Genomic DNA, 26,293 nt, shown 5'->3' on the forward strand with positions numbered 1-26,293 from the left:
ACGTTATCTTTGAAATGCTTCTGGGTGTTGCATGTCTGTTAGTGAAAGGGTCGGTCTGAAACAAGATGCCTCTAGTCTGCGTAGTCTGGAGGACTTGCTGGATATGGTGACTCACCCTCGCCTAGCGAGCCTTGTGCCAGTGTACTCTGTAGCATTGTAGAAATGTTCCAGCAGATCTTTCCACCCTAGTCAATGGCCAGCGAACGTCAGGATCCTAGGTCCCCGCAAATCAGCCCCAGTTTGAAGCGGCCATAGTTTTAGATTTGAGCCCAAGCGCAAATTGGATCAAAGGTGTTGAGATCCATTGTTATACGTAGTAGTGAGTATGTTGAGATTATATTCCGACGAAAGATTGGACAGAGTTATGTTCCATATTTTCGGGCACCCTAGCTGACCGGACACCTTCGTGTCTCATGTAAAATAGCACTCCTCGAGGCTTTGATATCTCAACAACCAAGCATCTACACGGTGCAAGTTTAAATATGAGGTAAAGTATAGTCACGTGGAGTTATATCTATACGCTACGGCCTCCTAGCATTTGTGTATACCGGGTAACATAAATTGCATCTGTATTTTTGGTCGTCTAGACATTAAGAAAGAGGCGTAGTACTTTTAAACCTTGTGAAAGAGTAAAGGTGCCTGTGACCGGTACAGCTCAAAGTAAAGGTACCAGCGCACAGAGACGAATCATATACTGTAAACTATATTCGCCAAATATTTTACCTACATTATAGCATATACGGCGTGGTTGAGAAATCAAAGCTTTAAAATGGGGCATTCTAAATGGAATATAGACATGTCTGACTCGATAGGGCGTCTGACTCGGTTGGGAATTAAGTGAGGACGCGTATATTACTGTTTAAAGAATCCTGCAAGCCAGGTGCCAGGCAGCAATAGCGTGGGAGGTGTACAATATATTATGTAAATACTAGGTACCAGCAGACTCAATATATTCGTTCCCGTAAGGCCCCACCGTGCTAACAAAACTACCGAACTCAACCTGAGTAAGTTCGTTTTCAGAAAGTGGGAAGCTATCTGTACGATCAGCGAGATATGTAGTGGTTGTAACTCCGTAGTCTGCATATCGCTTTGGTAGCTGGATTATAAACCACAGCCCGCTAGAGTGGGTTCGGATTCGTACTTGGTCTGTTGGTAAACCAAATTAGGTAACTTGTCAGAGTCAATGATGACCGCCTACTCCGTTCTGCTCTTGGAGCTGTTAGCAGTCATCAAGCATCGCCCAACTGCCAATGCCATACGTACATAATGGCCATGATTCCATAATTACCCGCCGTTCGACTTCCAGGAGCCGATCTTCGTCCCCTTAAAGTTCGTGTGAAGACCGAGTGTCTCGGTGCAAGCACCCCGACCGTAGCCGTTGGGAAGGTTCGCGTAGGGTCGGGARGCTACCGCTGCTTTCTGGATAGCGATTTGTTCCTGCCGTTAGTCCAAAGGGATCTGCCTAATTAATGTCAACTATAGTGGAGCCATCCCCTTAGCACTGGGCCGATTGCCTCGGATGATGTTACCCTCGAGCTGCCGCTCCTTCCATCAGGAGAAAGAACCAGGCTCCGAGGTTACACATGGTTAACTCGGCTACTAGAAAGAACCAGGGACTGAGGTCTCGTATTGATTAACTCGACTACAATCTCCTACGCGTTATCTCAGAGCCATGATTACAGCCAGTAAGAGCATTAGTAAGCTGTTAACTACCAAAAAATAAAATCATAAAGCCATGAGAGTTAACTAGCAGCCCATAAGTCAAAACTTCACTCTATCATAAGGCCCTCCGGCTTATACTCCCAGAAAGCTGACTGGAACTCTGTTAATGCAACAGCGCCCCTCAAGAGCCTGCTCCTCCCGTTGCATTGTGGTATATTCATGCCCTTGTCACTCAGAGGACCCGATTTGACTTCGGATTGGCCGAGCGGCGTAGCATACATTCTCTACAGACCTAGTATCAAAGGGAGAATTCGATGAACAACAGCAAACGTGACGGCCTAATAGCTCTATGCGACGAAGCCTATTTCTGTCGCTCTGACACAGTTTGTACTAGAGTCCTTTGGATAGTGATATGATTTCTTGAAGTGGCAGGCCACACTTGATGATTCAAAGCCTCCTGGCTGCTGCTGTAATCGATCGAATCCTTAGGCAGGAAAGACAATTCGGTGTTAATCACGCCTCTGTCATTTTCGGGCCTGCAATCGGTGAGCCAAACGTTCGGATCGTGAGAGTTCTTCAAGCCATGACTTTTCAGGCTGGAGAGCGGGTATTTGCCAGAGTCTCTTCCGGCGCTGCGCGCATGCCGAACGTGCGATAGGCTTTCATCCAGAAGCCAGCGGAAGAGGGGACGAAGGGTAACGAGGCTGCTTGCTGTGATTCCGAGGCCAGTTTCAACGACGGACCAGATGGCGATCTGGTAGGTGGAATCTTGAGCCATATTAATTACAAGTTATATTCGAAGATGGCCACCGTAGGCCCCCCCCGCCGTCTGCTTCCAGAGACTTACGTAGGAAATTAGCGTCTGCATAGAAGTGAAGGAACGGAAGTCGAATTATGACAGCGACGCTTGCACTAGTACGAAACAATTAGCCACCTCAACGTTGACAACCAAGAAATATGAACAGATCGCTTACATAGCGCCCATGCTGAGAATTCCTCCAACCGCAAACTTCGTCCTGTTATTCATCTGGAGCTTCCAGACGAGGAAGTAAGGTAGAATTCCAAGCGTCAAATCACACACGATTGTCAGACAACTGTAAACGTATGCGATTTTGACTAGGATCTTCTCGGACATGCATGTCCCTGACTTCGTCGGATCCGCAAAATCCCAGAAGTAGGATATTGGATCGCAATCCAGAAGCAAGACAAGCCAAAACATGAGACCGACAGCAATGGTAAGGCCGATATTGCCCCAAAGAACCAGACGATGAATCTTTACAACCGTTAATCGAAGGAGGGAGATAGCAATAGATACTTTGGCCAGGGCGGATGCCCATATGTAGAAAATCTGACTGAACCACCAGTACTGCGAAGCCACAGTCCTGCTTAGCGATCATGACATCCGAAGGCCGAATAAACTGGAGAGAGTCTCTTTCAAAGAATCAATACTTACCAACAAGGCCTTTCTATAGACTTCCATGTTTGTGAAATCTGTCCTTGAGCGGCCGACCCCGTTCATTGTCCCGATGAAACAGCACACACTCAATGTCACAAATAAAGCCTACACAAAATCATGAGCAGAAGATCTTTGCTGCCTTGTCCATGGATAACCCACTAGAGCTGCCAGCATAAGAACATCATCCCAACCAAAGGCTCGGAGGATGTGCAGTCGCACGAAGGTCCTCAACAAGACAGTCACAGCGGAAAGAGCCATCATGGCAACAGAAACGACGAAGATAGCCAGACTTGGGCCTACGAGAGGCATTGAAGAACTCATTTTGAAGATGACCGGTTGCCCTGCTTTCGTGCCTATGTTTGCGCCGCAACCCAATTATCACGAAAGGTGCTGCAAGCTCTTCCCGACTAGCTGGTCGCTATTTCGGTTAGTGTCAAGGTCGCATCTTCCCCATTCTTCAACACCCAAACGAAGGAAAGTAGCAAGGTCTCCCACAAAGAAAAACGCTCTGAAAGGAGGGGGTCAAGAGAGGGAGCTTCAAAATCTGTGATTGGGACTGTGGGGTTGAGTACCATCAAAGCGAGGGCTTGCGGTTGTTTCTTGACAAAGGTCTACCCCTAGGATGGATTTGCTGGTCCATAAATTAAACTACCGAAGGCAACACGAGCACCAATAAAACAGTCGCATTACGATAGCGGCCCAATTCCACTGGAACTTCCTCGTGTTTTCCTCTCAGACTTGTATTGTGTCGCCCCATGAATATCTTCAAAGCTGCCAAATTAGGGAGGCGAACTTGATTTTCTTTCTTTCCACTATCTGTGAAGCTTAGTTTTTATCCTGGTCCAAATGAACGAAGTCCTTATTGAAGGCTTAATATATTATGCATATCAGCGGGAAATTAAAACGATTATAGAATATATAAATTCAGAATAGTATGCTTGAACAATTAAAAAAAAAAAAGGGTTGGTGATTGTTTGCATCTGAGTATTGATCATGTAGTGAGCTGTGAATTAGGCTAGACTAGATCATAAAAAATTACTCCTCTTGCCTTCAACATGAGTAATATACAGATAATGACCTATTATAGGCTTCTATGAGGAACTTCTACCCCATCAACATTTCTTTAAAATACGAGATATGATCTAAACATGAAACAACAACGGATCATTGAATTCATTCTACCAAATAAACCGCTGGGGTCAAGCTTACATATGACCTGAAACCATAGCCAATGCAACATGGCTAGCAAGTTTCTCAACTAGGCCTGAGCTGAAACCTTCTGAATGTACAATGTTAAAAGCTGGAGTACCAACATAATCATGACATGATATCCCACAAATGTATCCATATGGGCATGAATTTGAACGCGCAGATGCGCTACCAGCTGCCGGGAGAGGAAGAACTATTCGTACTTGGCGTAAATCTTAGCCTTGCGTTATGAGGATAGTCTTTTTGGCATCATGATTTTTCCATTCTGGCATCCCCACCCAGTCCAGCTGGCCAGAGCCGTCTAGATCGCTTGACTGTCAATCTGCATGGCATCAAGTAATAATGCCTATAGGGGCCTTAAAAGTCATTCAAAGTGCATGACTTCACCGTTGTTAAACAATTGCTCCTTAGACAATGCTGACTCTGAAATCCTAGGAACTAGAGTTTCCCTGCAACGGTCCTATCCAACCCAGATTCCTGGTCTGCCAGGGCCTTGACTACGTTGTTGAAGACAGTGGTTTAAATTAGTTCCCCCTTTTTGCATTAAAACAATAGTAAATCAGTATTTTCTAAACAGGATGCTTAAACTCTTTCTCATTGTCATAGCCCCATGTCTACCATCTGTGTACCTGGACCTGTATCTTGTAATCTGTTGCCAGATTACAGCACCTGGAATAGTATACAAACTAGTAATTCAACATGTTACAGGAAGATTAAAGGAATTCTGCACTCTGCACTTACTTTGCTCTTCATTTCTATACGTACTATATATGCCAAGTCGTCAACCACCTTGCGCGTCAATTCTATGCCTGTGTTGAAAAATCTTCTACTGGAAAGGCCATGCCTCAACTTCCCATCCTCATCACTATAGTTCTTTAAACTAAGACAGGATGAGATAATTCAAACGTTGAGTAACTCAGCTGGAACACTTGATGGGCCGTAGCAAGCCTCCACTGCAGACACTTTCTGTCTTGTGCTGTCAATTAAAGTGTCGAAAGCCCGGCTCAACAAGACGAAGTAGATGGAATTTCCAGACGACTCTCTGACGCTCAGTCTCAGATGTCATTTGGAGTCGGCGGTGAGTAATATGATTCCACCTATTCACGCTGGTATTGGAGCGACACAGCATGGATGGAAAAGTGCAAGTCTGGTATGTGCTCTGTGCAGGCCATATGGTTCACCTTGTCGTCAGAGTCTAACTTTAGCAGCTTGTTTTGAAGAACCCCTTGGGTACGTCGCAGCTCCGTATCATCCATTGCGATAAGACTGAACCATGCTAGCATTTCCACCTTTTTGACGAGATCACATTTCGACAATCATGTCCAACAAGCAACGGAGTCGCCATCCATTGAGGGCTTAGCAGTGAGACCACTGATCGATTCAGTTATGGCTTTCGGCTTTCAAGCCCTGGCGGCAAGATCACAGCCCTCTGCAGGTTCTGATGTGAGCAGGAAGGCGATCGCTCGATTAAGAATGGCATTAAGCCCTCATGATGCCGTGCAGCGATCGCCCGACACACTCCTGAAGATGCAGGTAAGTCAGCAATTCCTCACGTGGAACTGGTCACATGTTGATTGATCAGACAATTTTAGGTTCTGAACTTTTCCTTCCAACAGCTAACCAAGCTCCATATGACAATTTCTGAGCAAATCGATCACAATATTCACACTGAACTTTCGTCATACGCAGTCTGTGCCAGATCCTGAAGATTTATGAATCGTGACTCGGTATACATGAACATGATAAAAGAGAAAGAATACCTTGCAAGGAGAAGTCTGTGGTACCTCTACTCGATGGAAGTCGTCCATTCCATACGCGATGGAATGCCACCGGTAAGTTCCGGGTGTGCCACCCTTTTTGTTCGGACTCCTCTGACAGTCCAAAACAGATCCGCACCCCCGACTGGACCGACTATGCGCTACCCAAAGTCGGCAAGGATACCGATTGGCTGCTCATCCAATGTCAACATGCCAACACTCTCAGCTCAGCGGTCAATACGCTCTACAGTTCAAGGGCTCTTTGCCAAACTGTGGCCGAGCGAGAACGAAATCTGATGCAGGCACATATGGTCCTCGAGAGCTGGAGAACAGGTCTTCCAATACATCTGCAGAATATCCATCGGCACGAAACGGGGTATGTCACCCTCGACGACCAGAAGACGCGCCATTTGACCTTGACCATGGTTCGCAAGTATCATGAGGCCATATTTATCATTTTCTTTCCATGGACCGGAAGCCAGTCCAGACTAATCTCCGAACACTATCGCAAGAGGAGAAATCAGCCCAAGCCGTGTTAGCCATCGCGGCTCGAATCGCAAGCTGTGACATACTCTGCGGGTGAGACAAGGACATCTAACCCAGGGAGAATGGGTTGGCTAATTTTAGATCTCTAGCGAGCTTATCAACCTGATCGCAGTGTCGATCAGTGTGACTTTCTTGGAAATTGTGAGTAGCGCTTCCAAGAAAAGCTTGCCGTACTTAGGTATGTGCTGTGGAATTTTCGGAGGTTGGAGCTTGGACAACGCATTGCCGTTAGCCGATGCTCTCAAGCTTACACAGCTCGCTCAAAAGTCTGGAAACCTTGATGGGCTGAGATTGGAAAGATCAGACTGTATGAGGGAGTTCAGGTGACGAATGATAGACGACACACAACAGATGATAAGACGTTATGCCATAAACGATAGACAACGGGTACAGGCGTCTGATGACAGACGACAGACCAAAGGCCACAGTTCAGGCTCTTCTTGACAGAATGAATACCTTGTAGATACATTGCACTAAACATTCCGCAGAGGGGCGGGGGTCGGGAGACTTTGCACAACCTGACTACCATGCTTTCACAAGTACTACCAGTCTAAATACTCGTTGTATAAGCCTATTTGCAATCCAACTCCTCTAATTATGCTTGGTCGTTTGGAGTGTTTAAAGGATGATCGACGAGTGATCAACCCTTCAACCATTCAAGCCTCAGTTGAATCAACCTTTTCCTCTTCCTCTTGATTCTTGGCCAACCTTCGTCTTCGATGATCTTTGAGTAGAAAAATAATGGCAAGAGCAGTGCCGAATGCTGTCAACCCGACAGAAAACCAGAGAGTACCCCGGTAACCATGAAGCAAGTCTGCCTCGGTGTGTCCGCCATTGTTGATCTGAAGTTCAATGGTACCAGCGAAACCAAGACCTAGTGATATACTGTAGACAACAATCGTCGTGATCACACTGGATCCCATGCCCTGGTACTGTCGAGGCACTGCGTTCGCGAAGATGATCGTGGCAGCAGGCAACGATGAATCCATTGCAAAGGTGGCGATGATGGTGGCGAAAAAGAAGTAGGTCCAGTACGTCGAGTGGACGGGTCGCAAGGCCATGAGAAGGGAAGTGAGGAAGTAGCAAAGCATTGCAAAGAACATGATGGATGAGGCTGGAACCTTGGTGATTATTTTGCCAACGATCAATGCTGTTCCTATGCCGGTGACGAGGATAGGAGAAAGCCATGCAGCCAGTTGAATGGGAGTTTGGCCACCGATATTGAGGCATATTCGGATGACGTAGAAAAGCTAGATACTTCGTTAGTTTGACATAATTTCGGGGCAAAGATCAGTACTTACCCAGATGCCAAATGTGGACCAGCCCGCTGCTGTACAACCAAAGACGAAGGCAATGTCGGAAGTGAGGACGGCGACAGGTAGGATTGGATAGCGAGCTACGCGAAGTTCAATGTAAAGGAACGCCGCCAGGAACAAGAAACTGAGGATCAGGCATACGTAGACGTAAGGTTCGCCCCACGTAGTGACCAGGCTCTGATTCCAGGCGAAGTTGAACAGAACCAAAGCTGTCACACCGCTTGCGCCTCCCAGGAGGTCAACTCGGTCCAAGATTTCGCGAATCGTTCGTCGCTGTTTTTGCTCACCCTCGACAGGCATGTTTGGAATTGCAATGATAGAGAGGACGAAGAGAAAGGCAACCCCCAAAGCCTGACTCCAGTAGATCCATGGCCACCAAGCCATGGCGAAGAGGGCCCCAAAGAGGAGACCTGCCATCGCACCGACTGGGGCTGATGCAGCGAACCAGGCGAACCCCATGTTTCGAGGGCCCTGGGAGAAGCATTTGCCTATGATGGCGAGTGCATTAGGCACAGTTAAGGCGGGACCAAGGCCCTGCAGGACACGAGCAAGGACGTAGACGGGGTAGCTGGAGTAGACGGAGACTCCTGCCATCATGCTGGTCAAAGCAAGCCAGCCCATACCGATGATGAAGATTGCCTTGTTGCCAAACTCGTCACCCAAACGTCCTCCGATCAAGATGAATGTGCCTAGAGTCAAGCCGTAGCCAGCGATTGTCCACGAGAGTTTGCCAGGGTCGGTGACACCAAAGGACTCTCCGATTATTTCGAGCGTCGTGAGGCTGTTGCATAGGCCCAACTGATTCGTGAACATGGATGAACACACCGTCATGATGAAGATGATCCGCCGAATCATGCCGTAGCCATCGGCAATGTAGACGTATTCATCTCTCGCAGTCTGTGCATAACCTAGACCTCCACCTGTATGAGTTAGTCAACGCGATCAAAATGCCTCCAGCTTTTGCAGGATATCTTTGAGAGCTACTTACCATCACCATGTCTCGATGGTGGATTTTTGGAATGATGCGATGCAGTTTCCTGCCCTTCTAGGGATGAGGTGGTCATTGTGAGTAGGAATTCGAATGGTACTTGAATGTAGTCATGGGCGAAGAGGTTTGCGGAGAAAATGAAGAGAATTATATATATAGAAGATGAAGGTATGAAGAGAGGGAAGCCCACCTATCTAAAAGCGCAACCTCATCGGTCTCCTTTGATGCTGTCCTGATGTCGATCCTGTTGTCGATTTGTCAGAATCCATTTCCGGAGTAATAACACCGTCTACTATAGTACAGTACCTGGTCAAAAGTCTCCGTTGTTCCACCCCCCGACTTCCTTACATAAACCACCTCATCAGGATTTGGACGCGTATAGCTATTACTGATCTTCAAACTACCACCTTGCCACCAAAAGCGCGTCGATCGTCTGAGGCATCGGTGGAGCAAGAGGGAAGGCTTCGACTTGATAGCCTACTTTATATCCCATCTTCCATCCCCGCATGGTGATGTTGCGGAGCTTAGTAACAGATGAACCATCCCAGGAACCCATTAGATACTTATATTACAGCCACCCAAGAGCATGAAGATATTGGCTTATCTCTCATGTAGTAGGCTATACCTAGAGTAGAGTAGGATATTATATAGTCCATCTATACCTACTCCTGCTAAATGAAAACTCTGTTAAATGGTATAGGTTTCATTAAGATCACCTATAGTTGTGGTGTTGACCTGAACCCATGACTCCTATATAGAATATAGAATTTATACTACCGGAATCATATCTTAGGGGCTAGATAAGGAGCATCCAGCTTATTCCTGCGGATAACACGGTAGTGAGAAAAGATGTCTATCTAATATCGCGAACATCGACTATTAACGCTGATATGACTGGATCAATATAACAAATGTTGTCGCTGGACGCTGAGCAACCATACTTCCCACCTCTCTTTCAAAGGACAAGAGAGGGCAAGAAAAATTACACCTCTCTGGCGCTCCTTCTCGTCCAGATCTTCACTGGCATGGGACCGGACTTGATCACCATGCTCTCAAGGATTGTCGGTTTCCATTCCGGACTAGGAAGTGCAAAGTGATATCTATGGACGAGAGTCGCAACAATCATAGTCAGCTCCATGTATGCCATGTTCCTTCCAATGCAAGCTCTTGCGCCCGAGCTGAAGGGCATGAATCCCTTCTGCAGCTTGGCCGCGTCCGCACCCAGCCACCGCTCCGGGAGGAACTCGAGCGGGCGCTCAAACAACTCGGGATCCCGATGGATCGTCCAGTGAGGTGCACTGACAGTCGTGTTGCCGGCAACCCATACACCATCGATGATCATACCCTGTGGCGGCGTAACGCGCGGCAACGCGATGCCCAGGCTCGGGCGAAGACGCAACGTCTCATCGATAACAGCGCGGAGATAGGGCAAGAACTTGACCTTGTCGTAAGCGGGGACGATCTCTTCGTCGTCATCGAAAGCGGTCTCGAGCTCCTCGTACAGGGCCTGCATGCAATGGGGATGGCGGATGAGGAAGTGGAAGATGTTCTGCAGCGCGCATGTGGTGGTTTCGCTGCCGGCGTTCATGAGCAGGGCGCATTCTTGGATCAGCTCACCCATTTCCATGGCAGTGGGCACGCCGTCGCGAGTGAAGTTCAGTGCCTCGAAGAAGTCGGTGCGTTTCTCGCCATCAGCCTCCGCGGCCATCCTTTGTCGGATCAGGTGGATGGTAAAATCGCTGAAGACCTCGCCGGCGTTGAATCCAGGATGCCACCCGAACAGTTTCCGATTGATCTTGAAATACGCGGGGTCGGCGTACCCAAGGGTGGACAGGATAAGCAGGTTGTGATAGGTTCCTGCTTCCGGGTGCGCTTGGTATTTATCGCCACGGATGGTTTCGCATGTGGCCAAGTCATCTCCTGCGGCGACAAAGCCAAGTTTGATTCCAAAAGCAAAATCCGCCGCTAGGTCAAGCGTAAGAAGATTGAACCAACGCCTAGCGTCTGTGAGCTCATGCTCCTCAAACACATTCTGGCCATGGCGTGGAGGATCAGTGCACAGTTGATCCCATTGGTGAACAAGTTCAGCAATATCAATATTCACGTTATGCTCCTTTTCCTCGACCGACTTTTGGGCGAAGGCATTCGCAAAAAGCTTCCGTTTTGTGGCATGCTCGTCTTTATCAATGGAATCAAACAGCTGCCGGTGGACACCTGCCAGAGAATCATAGAATTTGTCCTTGAAACTTGCAGTTCCGTGGCCATAGATGTCTTTGGCGGCCTGCAGCGACGAGAACGACAGCGAGTTTGGTCCAATGCGCACAATCTTGCCGTACTTCTGATGCAGAGCAGTGATTGCATCAGTCCTCGCTCCCGAGTAGTGCTTAAACATCATCCATAGATTTGTCACTGCGGCTAAAAAGGGACCGGGATAGCGCCTCAGCTGCTTTACATCTCGAATGTGCAAGTAGATTGGCCATAGAAGACAAGTGAAGCAGAACCCAGCGAATACCAGCTGAATGAACACTATGGTTGGAGTACTTAGCATTGTTGCTATCGGATGGTACTTCGCGATATGGTATGTCTCTGAACAACAGACAAAAAACAGCTGACAACATGGGATGACACCACCAATGTATAACTCCGCCATGATTACTGTGACGCTTTAACTACTGTGCCAGCACATTACGAGGTCAGCTGCTCTGCCATTATCCTCGGCTATATGATAGTCTCGAGACGACAAAGACGTTGAGATTGACCGGGGCCCAGCCTAGTCACGGAATGAGTTGTGCCATTTTCGGTTTCTCGAAACTTCGTGAGGTTAGATCGCTGGGTACGCGCACGCAGATACCGGCACCCCACGTTTGCCGGGGTATTCGGTCGGTTGTGCAGGCCAATGTCATCGTGTCGATCAGATAAGGAGAAATAATTTATTCGAGTCCGGATATTATTGTTGATTTCGCTTGATTGCTGTGGATGAGACTCGGGAAAAGGTGTGGCGTAGTGGGAGGAAGATGGTAGCCGGTCACGTGTTCGTTTCGAGACCATTTTCCGATGAAAGACAATCAGTTAAACACAGGACAATGAAAGAGATGCTGAGACACTCTAGTATAGTTTCTGTGGTATTTCTATATGATGCACATTTGAGATATACAGCATCCAAGCTGAACAAGAAAACACTATTACATATACAATGGTCTTGTCCTAAGAACAGACGTGCACAACAACCATCAGGTCTATAGAAAGCGACGCGATGGAGCCCAGCAATTCAAGCGGCATCCTATCTTTGCCGACACTACCGGTAAACGGGAGAATGAGCTCGCATAAGCTCCTCTATATCCCTGATTTAATAACGGTCTCCTTATTTCTCCTCATATGGGCATGGTTCACCGATGCCTGGGGTCTCTGGGCTCCGAAACCTGATCCTCTGCTTTTCGTCCCGGTTCGAGATCGGAGCTCATACAAGAAGGCGCCGACGATAAGCAGAAACATCGCAGAAGCTTTGAAGGTGGGAACTTGGATTATCAATGTTTGGACTGGCATGGTTCCCCATTGCTCACGAATCGACAGGACCTGGATTTAGTTGTCTTCTGGGGCTCGCAGAGCGGTCGCGCAGAACGTCTGGCGGCCAGCTTTGCGCGCGACTGCACTGGACGCTTCGGCTTGCGCGTAGCGGCCGCTGACCTGGATGACTACGACCCTCGGCACCTTACCGAAGTGCCATCGACCAAACTAGTCGTGTTCATTGTCTCAACGTTTGGCGAAGGCGATCCCACGGACAATGCAGTCAAGTTCTTCTCCGTTTTCAAAGCTTTGCGCGATGCGGGAAAGCCAGAGCTGCTGAGGAACCTGCGATACGCAGCCTTTGGACTGGGGAATAGGAATTACAAACACTATAACAAGATGGTTGATGTTGTAGATCAGACGTTAAAGGCGCTTGGAGCGAAAAATGTCGTGACCGTCGGAAAGGGGGATGAAGCAAAGGGACCGACGGCTACCGATGAACATTTTCTGGAATGGAGTAGCAGTGCTGCTGAGACGATTGGACGGCTGTTTGGGGTGGAGGAACAGGAAGTGAGCTATGCGCCCGAATTCAGCATTACACGGATCGATGCGACTGCAGACAAGGATAACACTGCGAATGCGAGTCCCATCAACCCTCGCAGTGCTGCTCTTGCAGCGTCGCTGACGATTGCAAGAGACCTAACCAATAGTCCGGACCGACAATGCTTGCACGTCGAGTTTGATCTGTCGAGCAGAAGGTCTATGAAATACCAGGCCGGTGATCATCTTGTGGTATGGCCCCAAAACTCCGCCGACGAGGTGGAGCGTCTCTGTCGCTTGCTTGGGTTGAGTGAAGAGGAACGAAATGAGACGGTCGACATCAGGCCCAGAGTCCAAGGCAAATCACCTGGGTTCCCGTCTCCAACGACGCGAAAAGCGATCCTGCACCACCACTTGGATATATCCGGTCCAGTATCCCGAGACGCACTGCGCCTGTTGGTAAAATTTGCGCCGACGCGGATCGCGCAAGAGTTTATCTCCTCGCTAGCGAAGGACACTGTAAAGTTTCGCACACTAGTGTCTTCCTCCTTTCTCTCACTTGGCAAGGTTATGCAACTCGCATGCGACGACAGGACCTGGGACAAGCTTCCCTTTAGCTTCCTCCTCGATTGTCTAGGCAAGCTCAAACCTCGTTACTATTCTATCGCCACGTCGCCGACCGTCTCACCGCTTCAGCCGGCCATTACCTTGGCCATTACTAGGAAGACCGTAGTCAGGTCTCCGTCGGATCCCGACGCCCAATTCTCTCGCTTCTACGGTTTGGCATCCAATTACCTTCTTGCTGTGTCTCGTAACCTTGGGTCCGCCACCCAACAACCGATTACCGACGGACCGAACTATGGGGTCAACGGCAACAAAGTCCTTGTCCAGATCAGACGGTCAACGTTCAAACTTCCGCGCAACCCTCTACGGCCCATCATCATGATTGCTGCGGGTACCGGCATTGCTCCCTTCAGAGCTTTTGTCCAAGAACGGGCATCAATAGCAGCCCGCGGCCTTGCTGTTGGTCCAGCGCTGCTGCTTTTCGGCTGCAGATCTCCCACAGAGGACTTCCTCTATTCTGAAGAATGGGCAGGCTATGCGGGGCGGCTTCCCGGCTTTGAGCTCATTAATGCGTTCTCCAGACACGACGAGGGGAAGGTTTACGTGCAGGATAAGCTCATGGAGGAGAAGGAAAAGGTCGCCGCACTATTGGAGCAGGATGCCATTTTGTATGTCTGCGGGAGTGCAGACATGGCGAGGGAGGTCAGGCGCGCCTTGATACGACTTTTCGTTGAGATGAAAAGTTGGCCTGAAGAGCAGGCCGAAAAGCATGTCACGGGAGAGATGAAGAAATCAAAGCAGTTACTGGAAGATATTTGGTCAGATTAAACAGAATGGTGCATGATGTACCAATGAATAGATAACTTTCAGCAAGCATTTCATGCAGATATAATACTGTTCTCTCTCTCTCTCTCTGTGTGTGTCTGTGTCTTTCTTTCGATCTTTCGAACATACACCTGTGGCACAAGTGTGTTGATATAAATGAATCATATCCCTCCCACGGAGCTTTGGCTCCATCTCTTATGGCTTTTATAGTCACTGTTTCCATGCTATGAGCCTAATTTATATAGAAATGGAAGCTTAGATATATGTCGAATGGATTATATGAGCTATGAGGATTACAGAACCTCACGAAAAAAATATCACACTGATCGGGATTACTCGTCCACCCAGTCAACATCCCAGTCCACCTTCAGCGCATTCACAATCCATCTAGTAAACGGTCAGCGCCTTCCAGTAGTTAGAACCACGGCGGAAAGGAAGCTAAGGGAACTCACGTCGTAGGCCAGCCTTCATCCCTCTCTACGGTTCTCAGGACTCGAACCAACAGTCGCCTTTCTTCATCGACATTGATAAACGAGGAAACTTGATCGATCCCAGAGTCCGTCAGATCAGTATCAATAGATCCGAGGGACCAGCTGGACTTACAGGTAAAAATCGCATGACACATGGTGAAAATAGCCGCAACGTTGGTTGGGTCTGTGAGACAAATTCCGCAAAGCGACCTGGCATGCAAAAGGACCTTTCTCTGCGCCTCCATGAGTAAGGATACGAACATGCCACTTCCGGGAACGGACCTCAAGTTGCTGTCTTGCCCTAAGAAAACCGAATTCTCCAATGGTAATCTTCCGTGTCTGCGGATGGTGAACATCGAGCAGGATTCGCGCGGCCAAGGACTGCGCCGCAGCCATTGCTACCGTTCGATCGTGGTTAGCGAAAATAAGTTCTCTTCTGGAGATTCACCCCACGTAGAACACACCGTGCCATTCGCTTCCGAACCATATCTCGGGGAACCATCTCCCTTGTTCCAGTTCCCGATCATTACACGCTACCGGTAGAAAACTCTTCGGTTTATTGGCCTCCCACATGTCTACCGCCTGCACCAATCCATTCCATGCCTCTTCCTCCTCAGTCGCCGTCATCTCAAGCGACCTCGTTCCAAAGCAGAAATCAGCGACCTGGCCCAGAATCCATGTTATCCAGTGGCACCATTCTGACTCCTCCTCTACCGTCGGCAAGACGCCAGCAGCCGGGGATGACAATCTGACTTCGATGTTGTAGCCGGAGATGTCGAACTTCAGCGGTTGCCGGTAGACACAGGCGGGGTAGATGGATTGTCGAAAACAACACCAAAATGCCGCCCATTTCAGCCCTGAGCCTGAAGCGGCCCAGGGATTGCGGATCGTGGAGGTGACCATCGCCGATACGCCTATGAGATGGTGCTCGTAATCCCGACCGCTGTCGGACACTGCACCAGAAACATGACATCAGACAACATGCCAATGAGGAGTACGAAAACAGCGGAAAGGTGTCCAGGCTGACTCACCATTCAGATGCTCGTACAGTCTTAGCAGGACCAAGGCTGCGAGTAGGGTATCATCAGTCGCAGCGTTAGGATCACCCAGCGCGGGTATCAGCAACCCGATGCACTGTTTGTGATAATCCTCCGCAATAGCGGAATCACAGCTTCCCAAGCGGCAAAGATGCCGCGCTGCCAAAGCCGAGACCGCCTTCAGAAGGATTGGAGAGCGACGTGCAAGATGTGGCACCGTGATAGTGAAGTGTCGATCGGCGTCAGAGGACCGCACCTAGATTCAAGCAAACGTGAGTCGATTATCAGTCAGTGTAGAGACGGGTATTACGCACCCATTTTGCCAGACGGCGCGCATAGTGCTGGAGCAAAGTTTCTTCTTCTGCGGATACGGTGAACGGGGGTATGGAGCCATGTGCAGTGGGCGAAGCAGCCTTGATGTCGCTATGGTCGAGATAAAGTTGGATTCCTTGCAGGGTCTGAACATCGAAGGGGGCCGACGCAGCTAGGTCGGCCTCTCCGGGCGGAGCGGTCCGTTCAGCGAGCGACGTGGGCACGGTGACACTTGGAACAACTGTTGATGGAGTAGTTGCTGCTAAGGACTGTATTGGTATACCTGTTGATCCCGAATCAGGTGAGCTGCTGACGCTCTGCGCAGGAGGAGCAGCCACTACGGGAGAGGGATCAACATTGTCCCGCACGTCGTTCAGGATTGGTAACTGCGCCGGGCCACTAGTACCAGGTGACGCTCTTTGAAATGCGTTCTCGTAAGTCGTGGTCCGTCTTGGACGCGCGGGGTGGACCTCAGAATTGTGAGGCCGGAGGCAGTTTCGGCCACCAATCCGACATCTCCAGCAAATGGGTTTTTCTTCATCGCCTAAAAGGAAAAAAGGGATCGCAGGTCAGCGCGATAGTTGCAGCACCCGCAGGCTCTGGAGAGACTGACATTTCAGATGACGTTGGCGACAGGTATAACTGATATGAGGCTAACGGTCAGTGTGACGGTACAAGCCAGGAAGATTGAGAAAATGTCGCACCATCCGGTTCTCGACCTTCTTTGAGTGGTCTCCATCCATTTCTTTTTGCTCCACTCGGCGGGTATCTTGAGATAAAAGGAAACGAGAAGATCGAGGTCCAAGTGTTTAGGCAGGGGTATGCTACCAAATCGAATGAGGCGATGGTCTGACGGACAAGTCTTAATGCAACAGAAAACTGCGGGGCTTATGTGATGCGGGGAAAGCTAAAGAGTGGATACAGTAGCTCATACATTCTTCTGTACTGCCGACCTTGACCGCCTCACCTAACTAGCGCGTTGTACTATCACTGCAGTGGCCTTATCGACCAATCAGGAGCTGCTTAGAATGTAAACGATCTACTTGTGACTAGGTAAAGATTGGTCATGATCTACATCTAGAGTCGCAAATCTAGAAGATCAATGGATACAAGACTGGGCCTGATCCAGGAGCTTCAACCTCTTGCTACACCAACGATTCAAAACGATTGCCTAATTGGGAGATGTGTATAGCCTCAACGCTATCGATTCGAACAGATTCGCCTTACCTGCCTATTAGATAGATATCGTTTTTCACTACCGCGTTATCTGCAGGAATAAGCTGGATGCCCCTCACCTAGCCCCCTGAGGTACGATTCCGATAGTATAAATATTCGTTCGTTAGATACTAGATTAAAAAGAATCAGACCTTTCATTAGTTTATCATTTGTATGAACTGCACTAGAGACTATAGTTACCACAGCGAATGGTTTCTTTGAGAGCATAGGCAACGATTGTTGTCTTAAGAGTGTATCTATTCAAGGATGTGTAGATGGCTACCTCATGCCCATGACGCCTATGAACCATTTGGTTTGTCCATCCTCACCCTACATATTGAGCCAGGCTGCGGCTATACCTGGGAGCAGTTATGCCACGTCCAGTCCAGTTGTATGTGCTCTAAACTACAATACGCGCAAGTAAAACCCATGTACTATACGGCATCATATGCATCTCAGACAAAACGGCTCTGAAGGTTCTCTAGGAATTGTAGGTGTATCCCGAACATATGACTTGAAAGTATAGCACAAATGATTGTCGCTGCATGGTCAAGCTACTGATGCGCTCCACTTCGTTAATACCCAACAATTTGCGCAGAGTGTACCTATCTTCCAATCAAAGATGCTGTTTCCTGCTGAGGGCATATATGCCTAACATACAGTGTATAAACTGGAGACGATGATGAAATGGAACATCTAGGCTGAAGGCCGAGGTGGCGAGAGGGAATGGAGAATGAACTGTGGGAGACGCACATGACGCGAGTCACATGATGTAGCATGAACCAAAGCAGAATACGCCTACAAAAGGACCCTCGCGGGGCTATTATGTTCCAGACTCCTTCGTGGCCAGCAGTGAGAATACCGACCTGGCTTGACCACAATAATTAGTAATTAAGTGCATTTCCAATGGGTACAATTTCCATATATTTTAGCCGATCTCGCCGGGACCCAGCAGATCGTCTCGCAAGATCTTGCTTTGTGTCGCGAGTTGAATGTGGCTGGTTCCTCCCCATGTTGTAAACCCGATGTCAAATGCTCCTTTAATCTTTCGAGCTTTTACGTGGAGAGCTCGCGCATCCAATACTTTCTAGATCTTATCCTGACATCAATCTGGGGAAAACGGAGATGGTGGGATGAGCAAGCTTTCCCCAGATTTCCCGCTTCCCCGCACTCAAGTTACTCCTCTTTACCCATATTCCACCTTAGTTAAAATGTCCCACATCTCAAATCTCCCAGTTACAAGTACTATTGGATGATTTTGCGTGCCGATGCAGGGTAGTGAGCTAATACAAGCCATGTCAGAAGTGGGCCCAGAATAATGTCTGCTGTGCAGCCCATCCTTGCGGGGAATAACCTTATTCCAGCTCACGGAGCATACCCCGGCTCCACATCATGTCGAGACGAGCTCGGGTCCATGGAAAGGATAAACGGTTAGGAGCTGGAGCCGATGACACTCACATGCCCCCCGGTAACTCAAAGCATCTTGCGGCAGCCAACCGTATCTGGCCCTGTGCAATAGTCCATCTATCCCTGGGTAGAAACCTGAAGCTGACACAACGCGCCTCCACAGCTTGAGCACCCCACGGGGTAAGCTCTGTTGTAGCTCGCGTGGGGGCCGGGTGGATATTACACCTACAGCTTTCAAAGCAAGCTGGACCCAAGCTTCATGCGAGCATGGGCTGATCATAATGATGCAGCTGGATGACATGCGGTGCAGGTATTGAAATTGATACATAAGGGCTCTTCGGCGTCCCTCAGTCCTGCGCTCCTTAGACCACGTACTGTGTTTTGTAAACCTACAACGACTACAATCGCACAAAATGATTCACACTTTTGGAGGTTTGACAGGCGACAGGCTTAACACTGCCATCGCCTTTTTTGCAGGATGCTCGTTTTTCCTTTTCGGCTATGACATGGGTTACATGGGTTCGGTGCTTACGCAGAGGGTAAGTAGCTGTTCTCGACCTCCTTCGCGACTGCGAGTTCTCACTTCTTTGATCTCGCAGTCATTTATTGAAACCATGCCGTCGACTGCCACAAATCCTAATATCCAAGGTATCTCTGTTGGTATCTTCGAAATCGGTTGCCTTGCTGGTGCTCTCTCTCTTCTCGAAATCGGTGATCGTCTTGGTAGACGAAGGACGGTCTTGCTCGGCCAGGCACTTATTCTCGTTGGTGGACTCCTCCAGGCCTCTGCTTTCGGGTTGCCTCAGTTCCTAGTCGGTCGTGTGGTAGCCGGTGTCGGTTTGGGCCTCGAAGTTGCTACTGTGCCTCCTTGGCAAAGTGAGTGTGCCAAGCCAAAGTCCAGAGGTTATTTCGTGATGCTGGAAGGTGCGCTCTGCTCTTTCGGTGTGATGACATCTTTCTGGGTGGGATATGCGTAAGTCAGATAAACCTCCCATTAGGAGCCATAGCTCACTTTATATCTGAAAGTTTTTTGAGAGGGGTCGGTGATGAGTACCAAGTATCGTGGCGCATGATCGTTGGCATCCAATGTATCGTTGCTGCCGTTGTTTTTGTTGGCGTCTTCTTCCTCCCAGAGTCTCCAAGGTGGCTGTTGAAGCATGGATACAAGGAAGATGCGTACTACGTCCTTGGTGCTTTGCTTGGCCTTTCAACGAGTTCTGAGGAAGTCGAAGAAGCCGCGCAACTCATATTGACATCCATCGAAGCTCAAAAAGGAGATCGGCCATTCCGGTACAAGGAACTCGTGACCAACGACAGGAACCAAAACTTCAGACGTATGATGCTTGGTATATTCGTGCAAGGCGCGCAACAAATCTCTGGCATCAACGTCTGCAATACCTATGTCATCGTCATCCTCACCAAACAGCTCGGGTTATCTGCCGAGAAAGCTCAGCTCTTAGCTGGGGTCAATGGCACGCAATACTTCCTGTTCACCTTCCTCGCCATCGTCTTCATCGAGAGGGTCGGCCGTCGTAAAATGTTGATGGCTGCTGCTACTGGCCAGGGGGCCTGTTTCTTCATGCTTCCCTTTCTCCTCCAGAGTCCCAGTAAAGCTGCGCAGGCAGTCGCTATCGCATGCATTTTCCTGTTCAACACCTTCTTCGGCCTCGCCTGGGTTGGAATTCCATTCTTGTACAATGCGGAAGTCACACCACTCCGTATTCGTGCACCAGCAAATGCTATTGGAACTGCTTCTAATTGGATCTTCTGTTTCATCACGTATGTTCCAAGTGCCCGAGAGAAGAATTGGAGTCTTCTGCTAACTTACCGCATATCAGGCTCATGATCGCCCCCGTTGGTTTCAAGAACATCCACTACTGGCTCTATATGGTCTTTGCGATCATTAACCTGTCCTTCGTCCCAATCACGTACTTCTTCGTTGCGGAGACAGCTGGTCGCTCCCTGGAGGATATGGACGTGATCTTTGCCAAGGCGCACCACGAGCGGCGCAGCCCAGTCAAGGTTGCAAGAGAGTTCAAAGACGTCCATGCAGATGTCCACCAAGCTCGTGTCGTTTTAGGTTTAGATGATACCGGAACCTCAACCCCATCATCCTCTAACGAGATGGCGGAGGGCAAGGGCAACGCGGCCGTTTCAACTGCTGACCACCGCGAGGTTGTCTAGGGTCCACTATGGTCTGGTAGGACGTTGGACTGCGTTTATTGTAGAGTCCGAACAAAGTTGGGAGTATGAAGACGGCATGGGAGAAGTTTGAATGTTTGGGAGGTTTGAGAGGTTGCAGACACGATTTGGGATGATTAAAATTGTCGTTATGGGTTGATAAGACGTTGAACAAACAGACTGATGGCAGAGAAAATTCTAATTAAATTGTGATTGTAAGGGCTGAGCTCAACGCAGCATATCGCAGCTGGGGAAGTGTTTCCCCTTTCACACCATGGTAAAGACATATCACTGTCCGTGCAGAACCGGTATGAGTTGTGTCTCGGGTCGCCTTTTCTAAACGTCGACATGGTGAAAGAAGGGCTCAAGGTGCGGAAAGCTTGATGAGAGCTGGTGCTGCTGCGTTGAAGAGGCACCAAGAATTACACTCTCATGCAAAGCTGCCAGTGAAGCATTTCTGTTTTGTAGAAACCCCCACGCTGACGCGCTTGCTCGGACGGTCGGACCTGCCAGGCTAATTTCGGCGATCCAGTGGCGAATAGGCAAGAAGACTCAGAATGTCAAAACCTCTGCAGCAAAGGCAAGATGCGCTCATGCCCTGTTCTGACATTGTTACAAATCATGCTTGCCCTATGGGAATTGAGGCCAAGCGGACGGTAAAATGCTGTACGGCTCATGCGGAGTAAGAAAATTAGGGCGGGGTTTAAAGCCTCTCTCGCTCGGGAGAGGGAACGACGGGTGAAGAGCCATTTAAGCGATACACTATTTCTTACCCGAGTCTTTTTCTCGCCGGGCGCCCGGAGTTAAGGACGGCCAAACAGCGGTCCACATACCTCAATATTGCTTGAGTATTTGGTTCAGATGGTGATATAAGGCTCCTTTCCGCGGTGGAATGTAGTCAAGAGGCCACAGCGATCTCAACGTACCTGTGTACGGCCCCCTTCCCTAACACATTTCAAAGGTTCATAAACCATTTATCATGCCTTCCCCAACTGAAGAAGTCCGCGCCGTATGGACTTCTGACCAAGGGTCGATGGCTCAACAGACGGCCGTCACCAGGTGGCCCAAGATTGTTGAAGGAACCGTTGACGATATTGACGAGACCGCAGCCTCTTCCGACAAGGAAAAGCGGGCCGAGAGGGCTGCCATGCGGATTGCGCTGCAGGAGATCATGCATGAGATCGAACGGAACGAGCCTTTGAAGTCGGTCTAGTCCCGAATGGCTGTCAATGAGCGTACGCTAACTGCCAATAGACCTTTACGAGAAGATGGAGTGCCTGGTATTGGTGATTTTAACAAGCAGCTCAACGGGATTGGAAGTTGCAGTTGGTTGGATTGCCCGTGGCTATTTGCAGAGTGTTACCTGTATAGGTACTACCATTATTTGGAGCTTTGAAGTCACAGGCTGATCGAAGCAGGCGCATCCAGACCATCTTCAACGCATCCAAAAACTGGCAGGGCTATGACGTATTCAAGCGTCGAAAAGACTCAACTTTTGTCACGTCACGAGCCGCCGTGGAAGAGCTCGCCAGCCGGTACATGCAAGTCGTAGCAGAGTAGGATCTTGCGGGCCACGGCAGCGAGGAGGCGCAGCGGTTGCTGTTCATCGAAATGACCGAAATTGCACTGTGGGGAAACGCCACCGATTTGTCTCTGCTAAGCCATTTAAGCATGGAAGATCTGCAGGATCTCCAGGGACAGGACGCCATCCAGAAGAACCAGAAGAATATCGTGGATAATGATACTGATGCCGTCTGGGCGTACCTCCAGTGCACGCCATCGCCGGTAGATCGCCATGTGGACATCGTGTTGGACAATGCTGGGTTCGAGCTCTTCACGGACTTGATCTACGCGGCTTATCTCTTGGATTCTCAGATCGCAACTTCGGTGCAATTGCATACAAAACAGTTCCCCTGGTTCGTCAGTGATGTCGTTCTGACTGACGTGGACTCACTTTTTGAGCATCTCGGATCAGCCAAATGCTTCCCTGACCGCGAGTACCTCGATCGACTGGTTCCGCGACTACGCAAGTTCTTTGAGTGTGGCGCTATTAGCACAACGAGTGAACCGTTCTGGACAACCCCCTACTCCTTTCATGAGATGCCGAACAGAGCACCGGCTCTTTTCGATCAACTTCAGTCCAGCTACCTTGTCATATTCAAGGGCGATCTGAACTATCGTAAACTAACCAAGGATGGGCTGTGGCCCTACACTACGTCATTCCGGGAGACGCTTGGTCCCTTGGGGAAGAGCAGAATGAAGATCCTCGCTCTTCGCACGAACAAGTCCGACACCTGCGTTGGTGTAGAGAGTCAAGTCAAGGTGGACGCCTTGAATGCCGAAGCTCCAGGCGGTGCCTGGGTCCGAAATGGGAGATACGCTGTGATATCTTTTCATGAGGGTCACTGTTAATATTCACCCCCATTTCGGATATGGGTTGCTTTCATGGATGTCGAATACATTGCACTGTCTCATGCCTACCGACCTGTATGTAAATCAAGATATTGAACAATCACAGCGTATCATGAGAGAGTTGATAAAGCAATCTCTTATATATGATATTCAAGACAATGTCCGGCACTGGATGTTGCATTCTAGGAGTAGTCCAGTTGAAATGACACAAATACAATAACTCCATTCCGCTGCTGTGCCCTTCCTCCCGCCAGGCATTGCCTACATCTGCTCTCCTACATCACTCTGCATGAATATTTTCGCTGACTCTTCTTCCAACAACTGGACCGGCTCTGCATCCTTCTCATTAACAATGCCGCCCGTCATTCCAGTTTCCTCAAGCATCTTCAAGCCCCTCGCAACGCTCTCCTCATGCTCCCTCGCCATTCTCTCATAATCCTTTTCATTACGCCAGACGAACCATGAGTTGGAGCGAAACAGCAGGTCAATGGACTCCAGCGATCTCCCGGCCGTCTCAGGGAAGAAGCAGAATATAACCACTATCCAGACATAGTTTGCGACGCCAAAGATGTAGAAAGTCTTATATCCCAGTTTCTCCACCACAATCGGGAACCACAACACACCACTGCCGACGCCGATTCCCCACCCGCCAACGAGGAACGCGTTGCCCTTCGCACGGAGAGCAGTGGGGAAGATCTCGGCAGCGTAGATAAAACAGGGGATCATCCAGAAAACGCACAAGGTAAAGGTGAAGATAAGAATCATGGAGGACGCGGCGGCCCCATATGAAGATTGATGTTCGGGATGGTCGAAGGCCCCTTTGGAGAGCTACGATCCGTCAGCCTAATGTATTGCATGTTTTGAAACGAAGCCTTCTCACCCCAGCATAGATCCACATCCATGTGCCTAACAGTGCATTCCCTACCATCAAATTCATACGTCGTCCAAACCGATCACAGAAGAAGGCGGCGACAACGGTGCCCACCAGGCCCATTGCGCCATTAAGCCCGGACAGCCAGCCCGTCTTCGCCGTACTAAACCCGGCCTGCTTGAAGACCGTCGGTGCATAGATGGTCGTGAGAGCGATGCCCGTGCCGACCTCGACAAGGATCTGGATTCCAAACGCCAGCAATGCACGACGGCCATAGTGCAGCCCGCCCTCTTTGTAATCCGTTGCGAGGCGCCAGTACGAGTCGAAATCCGCGAGTTTCTTATCCTCCTCCAGTGTCTTCTGGATTTCCACATATTCTCGCTTCACGTCGGGATGATCGGCATTCCCGTTCCCGCGCAAAATGGCAATGATTTTCAACGCTTCGTCGTTCCGCCCTACCTTCATCAGCCACCGCGGCGACTCAGGCATCACCCAGATGGCGGGGATCATGACGGCGGGCGCAACGACCTGCAACGCGAGGGGCAAGCGCCACCGGAGTGTAGAATCGCCGCCATTGACAAACGACAGCCCATATCCGACCCAGTAAGCGCTGAAGATGCCGAGGAAGTTGCCGCACCAAAGCAGGGAGAAGTGGGACCCACGGCGGCGAGCCGAGGTGATCTCCGAGGACCAGACAGGAATGATGCAGATGAAGAAACCGACGCCGAACCCCGCGACGACGCGGGAACAGCACATCCAAGCGATGTTCTCGGCTGCGGCCTGGTACGTGTCAGCGTGTGTCGCGTATATTCAGTAAAGTCTGATCACCAACCATCAGCGATCCACCAAGAAGGACAAATAGCGCCCCTAATATCACCGCTTTGACACGGCCATACTGATCGGCAACGTGGCCGCCCCAGAAACCGCCAATGGTGGCACCGAGGTAATAAATGGCGACGATGCCACCCTCTCTGGTTGGGTTATTGACAGTGCCATCGCCGGCACCGAGGCCCATTTTGACCTGGTATGTCGGGGCGCTGTTGACAAATCCCATGTTTCCCTGATTCCACCCTTCGAAGAAAATGCCCCAGGCCGCGATAAAGTTGACCATGAAGATGAGTTGAGCGCCGCTCATGCGCTCCCAGAACTTGCGCGCCATGCTGACTGGGGTGCGGATTGCGGAGAATGAGCACCAAGATGATGGAAGAGACCTCAATATGAGTAGGAGTGGAACAAAGTCGTTGGTGGTGGTCGTGGTGTCATCCACCCCGGATTTTCAAACTGATTTCAGAGCAGCGGAGATGCCTATCTGATTCGTACGGAGCTCGATGTCAATAGCGTTGCCACCAAAAGTGACTCTTGGATCCTGTCCTCTTCTCGGCTTCTGCTAGCGCGAAGGATAAACGCTTATTGTCCCCGCCTCCGCATGGCCGAACCCTGGTTCTGCTCGTCTCGCTCCGGCCAACGAAACATCTCCTCGTGTCGGTCGATCCATCAAGAGGCTGTCAGCACATGTGGGGTTTGGAAATAAACCTCGCGCACGGTTGTAGCAGATCAGTTCTCTCGGTTGCCGATCACGTGATCGTCTCGAGGCATTCAAGGCAAATAGAGTTATGCGCCACCGCGGCAAGGCGGCTTGGGAATATTGCAGGCCTAGCAAAGGTCGGTTCTGCTGTTGAGATGTAGACACTCTGGCTGAAGTCGCTGGGAAGGTAATTGCATTAGTAGTATTCCGGGGATACCAAGCGGCGCGCGAAAAGGCCCCCGGTGAAAAGGCATACTTCGCTTATATTTCCGCCCAAGGGCAATGAAATTTACGTTGTAGTCATTCCAGCCTATTCATTAGTTCGGTCAACCCCACGCGTGGAGTGATCATGGGCCCGAGTTGAGAGGACCCGTTTTTGTTCCACCGAAAATCCGTGCGAGAATCCGGGGATGCAGATCCAACATTTAAAAGGCCCAAACTGAGCATGCAGGCTGAACTTCCCTTCGTCCATCTTCTTCCATATGCTCGCGAGTAA

The 26,293-nt window shown here is 49.6% G+C and overlaps 9 protein-coding genes across 9 annotated transcripts; 4 read left to right on the top strand and 5 right to left on the bottom strand.

The window, feature by feature from the left end:
• Positions 1-2,023: 2,023 nt before the first annotated feature.
• Positions 2,024-3,439, bottom strand: Asppvi_009316 (uncharacterized protein; the record flags this gene model as incomplete). Its single annotated transcript, XM_043305173.1, has 5 exons — positions 2,024-2,430; positions 2,510-2,574; positions 2,637-3,028; positions 3,116-3,223; positions 3,278-3,439. 5 exons carry the CDS (start codon positions 3,437-3,439, stop codon positions 2,024-2,026), a joined length of 1,134 nt encoding a protein of 377 aa, XP_043161108.1.
• Positions 3,440-5,713: 2,274 nt separating this feature from the next.
• Positions 5,714-6,623, top strand: Asppvi_009317 (uncharacterized protein; the record flags this gene model as incomplete). The annotated part of the gene is made up of 2 exons (XM_043305174.1): positions 5,714-5,860; positions 6,216-6,623. The coding sequence occupies 2 exons, from the start codon at positions 5,714-5,716 to the stop codon at positions 6,621-6,623; spliced, it is 555 nt and encodes a 184-aa protein (XP_043161109.1).
• Positions 6,624-7,286: 663 nt separating this feature from the next.
• Positions 7,287-9,010, bottom strand: Asppvi_009318 (MFS transporter; the record flags this gene model as incomplete). The annotated part of the gene is made up of 3 exons (XM_043305175.1): positions 7,287-7,880; positions 7,932-8,866; positions 8,935-9,010. 3 exons carry the CDS (start codon positions 9,008-9,010, stop codon positions 7,287-7,289), a joined length of 1,605 nt encoding a protein of 534 aa, XP_043161110.1.
• A 906-nt stretch (positions 9,011-9,916) lies between these two features.
• Positions 9,917-11,326, bottom strand: Asppvi_009319 (cytochrome P450; the record flags this gene model as incomplete). Its single annotated transcript, XM_043305176.1, has 1 exon — positions 9,917-11,326. One exon carries the CDS (start codon positions 11,324-11,326, stop codon positions 9,917-9,919), a length of 1,410 nt encoding a protein of 469 aa, XP_043161111.1.
• An 861-nt stretch (positions 11,327-12,187) lies between these two features.
• On the top strand, positions 12,188-14,370 carry Asppvi_009320 (NADPH cytochrome P450 oxidoreductase family protein; the record flags this gene model as incomplete). Its single annotated transcript, XM_043305177.1, has 2 exons — positions 12,188-12,442; positions 12,505-14,370. The coding sequence occupies 2 exons, from the start codon at positions 12,188-12,190 to the stop codon at positions 14,368-14,370; spliced, it is 2,121 nt and encodes a 706-aa protein (XP_043161112.1).
• Positions 14,371-14,699: 329 nt separating this feature from the next.
• Asppvi_009321 (uncharacterized protein) lies at positions 14,700-16,929 on the bottom strand (the record flags this gene model as incomplete). The annotated part of the gene is made up of 8 exons (XM_043305178.1): positions 14,700-14,754; positions 14,820-14,907; positions 14,971-15,070; positions 15,120-15,235; positions 15,302-15,790; positions 15,869-16,130; positions 16,189-16,730; positions 16,845-16,929. 8 exons carry the CDS (start codon positions 16,927-16,929, stop codon positions 14,700-14,702), a joined length of 1,737 nt encoding a protein of 578 aa, XP_043161113.1.
• Positions 16,930-19,221: 2,292 nt separating this feature from the next.
• Asppvi_009322 (sugar porter family MFS transporter) lies at positions 19,222-20,992 on the top strand (the record flags this gene model as incomplete). The annotated part of the gene is made up of 4 exons (XM_043305179.1): positions 19,222-19,347; positions 19,408-19,781; positions 19,835-20,587; positions 20,647-20,992. The coding sequence occupies 4 exons, from the start codon at positions 19,222-19,224 to the stop codon at positions 20,990-20,992; spliced, it is 1,599 nt and encodes a 532-aa protein (XP_043161114.1).
• A 976-nt stretch (positions 20,993-21,968) lies between these two features.
• On the top strand, positions 21,969-23,401 carry Asppvi_009323 (damage-control phosphatase ARMT1 family protein; the record flags this gene model as incomplete). The annotated part of the gene is made up of 4 exons (XM_043305180.1): positions 21,969-22,192; positions 22,244-22,360; positions 22,408-22,524; positions 22,570-23,401. 4 exons carry the CDS (start codon positions 21,969-21,971, stop codon positions 23,399-23,401), a joined length of 1,290 nt encoding a protein of 429 aa, XP_043161115.1.
• Positions 23,402-23,662: 261 nt separating this feature from the next.
• Asppvi_009324 (uncharacterized protein) lies at positions 23,663-25,431 on the bottom strand (the record flags this gene model as incomplete). Its single annotated transcript, XM_043305181.1, has 3 exons — positions 23,663-24,229; positions 24,282-25,052; positions 25,105-25,431. 3 exons carry the CDS (start codon positions 25,429-25,431, stop codon positions 23,663-23,665), a joined length of 1,665 nt encoding a protein of 554 aa, XP_043161116.1.
• Between the last annotated feature and the right edge of the window lie 862 nt (positions 25,432-26,293).

Source organism: Aspergillus pseudoviridinutans (genome assembly GCF_018340605.1).
Source record: "Aspergillus pseudoviridinutans IFM 55266 DNA, scaffold_7, whole genome shotgun sequence".
Taxonomy (NCBI): Eukaryota; Fungi; Ascomycota; class Eurotiomycetes; order Eurotiales; family Aspergillaceae; genus Aspergillus; species Aspergillus pseudoviridinutans.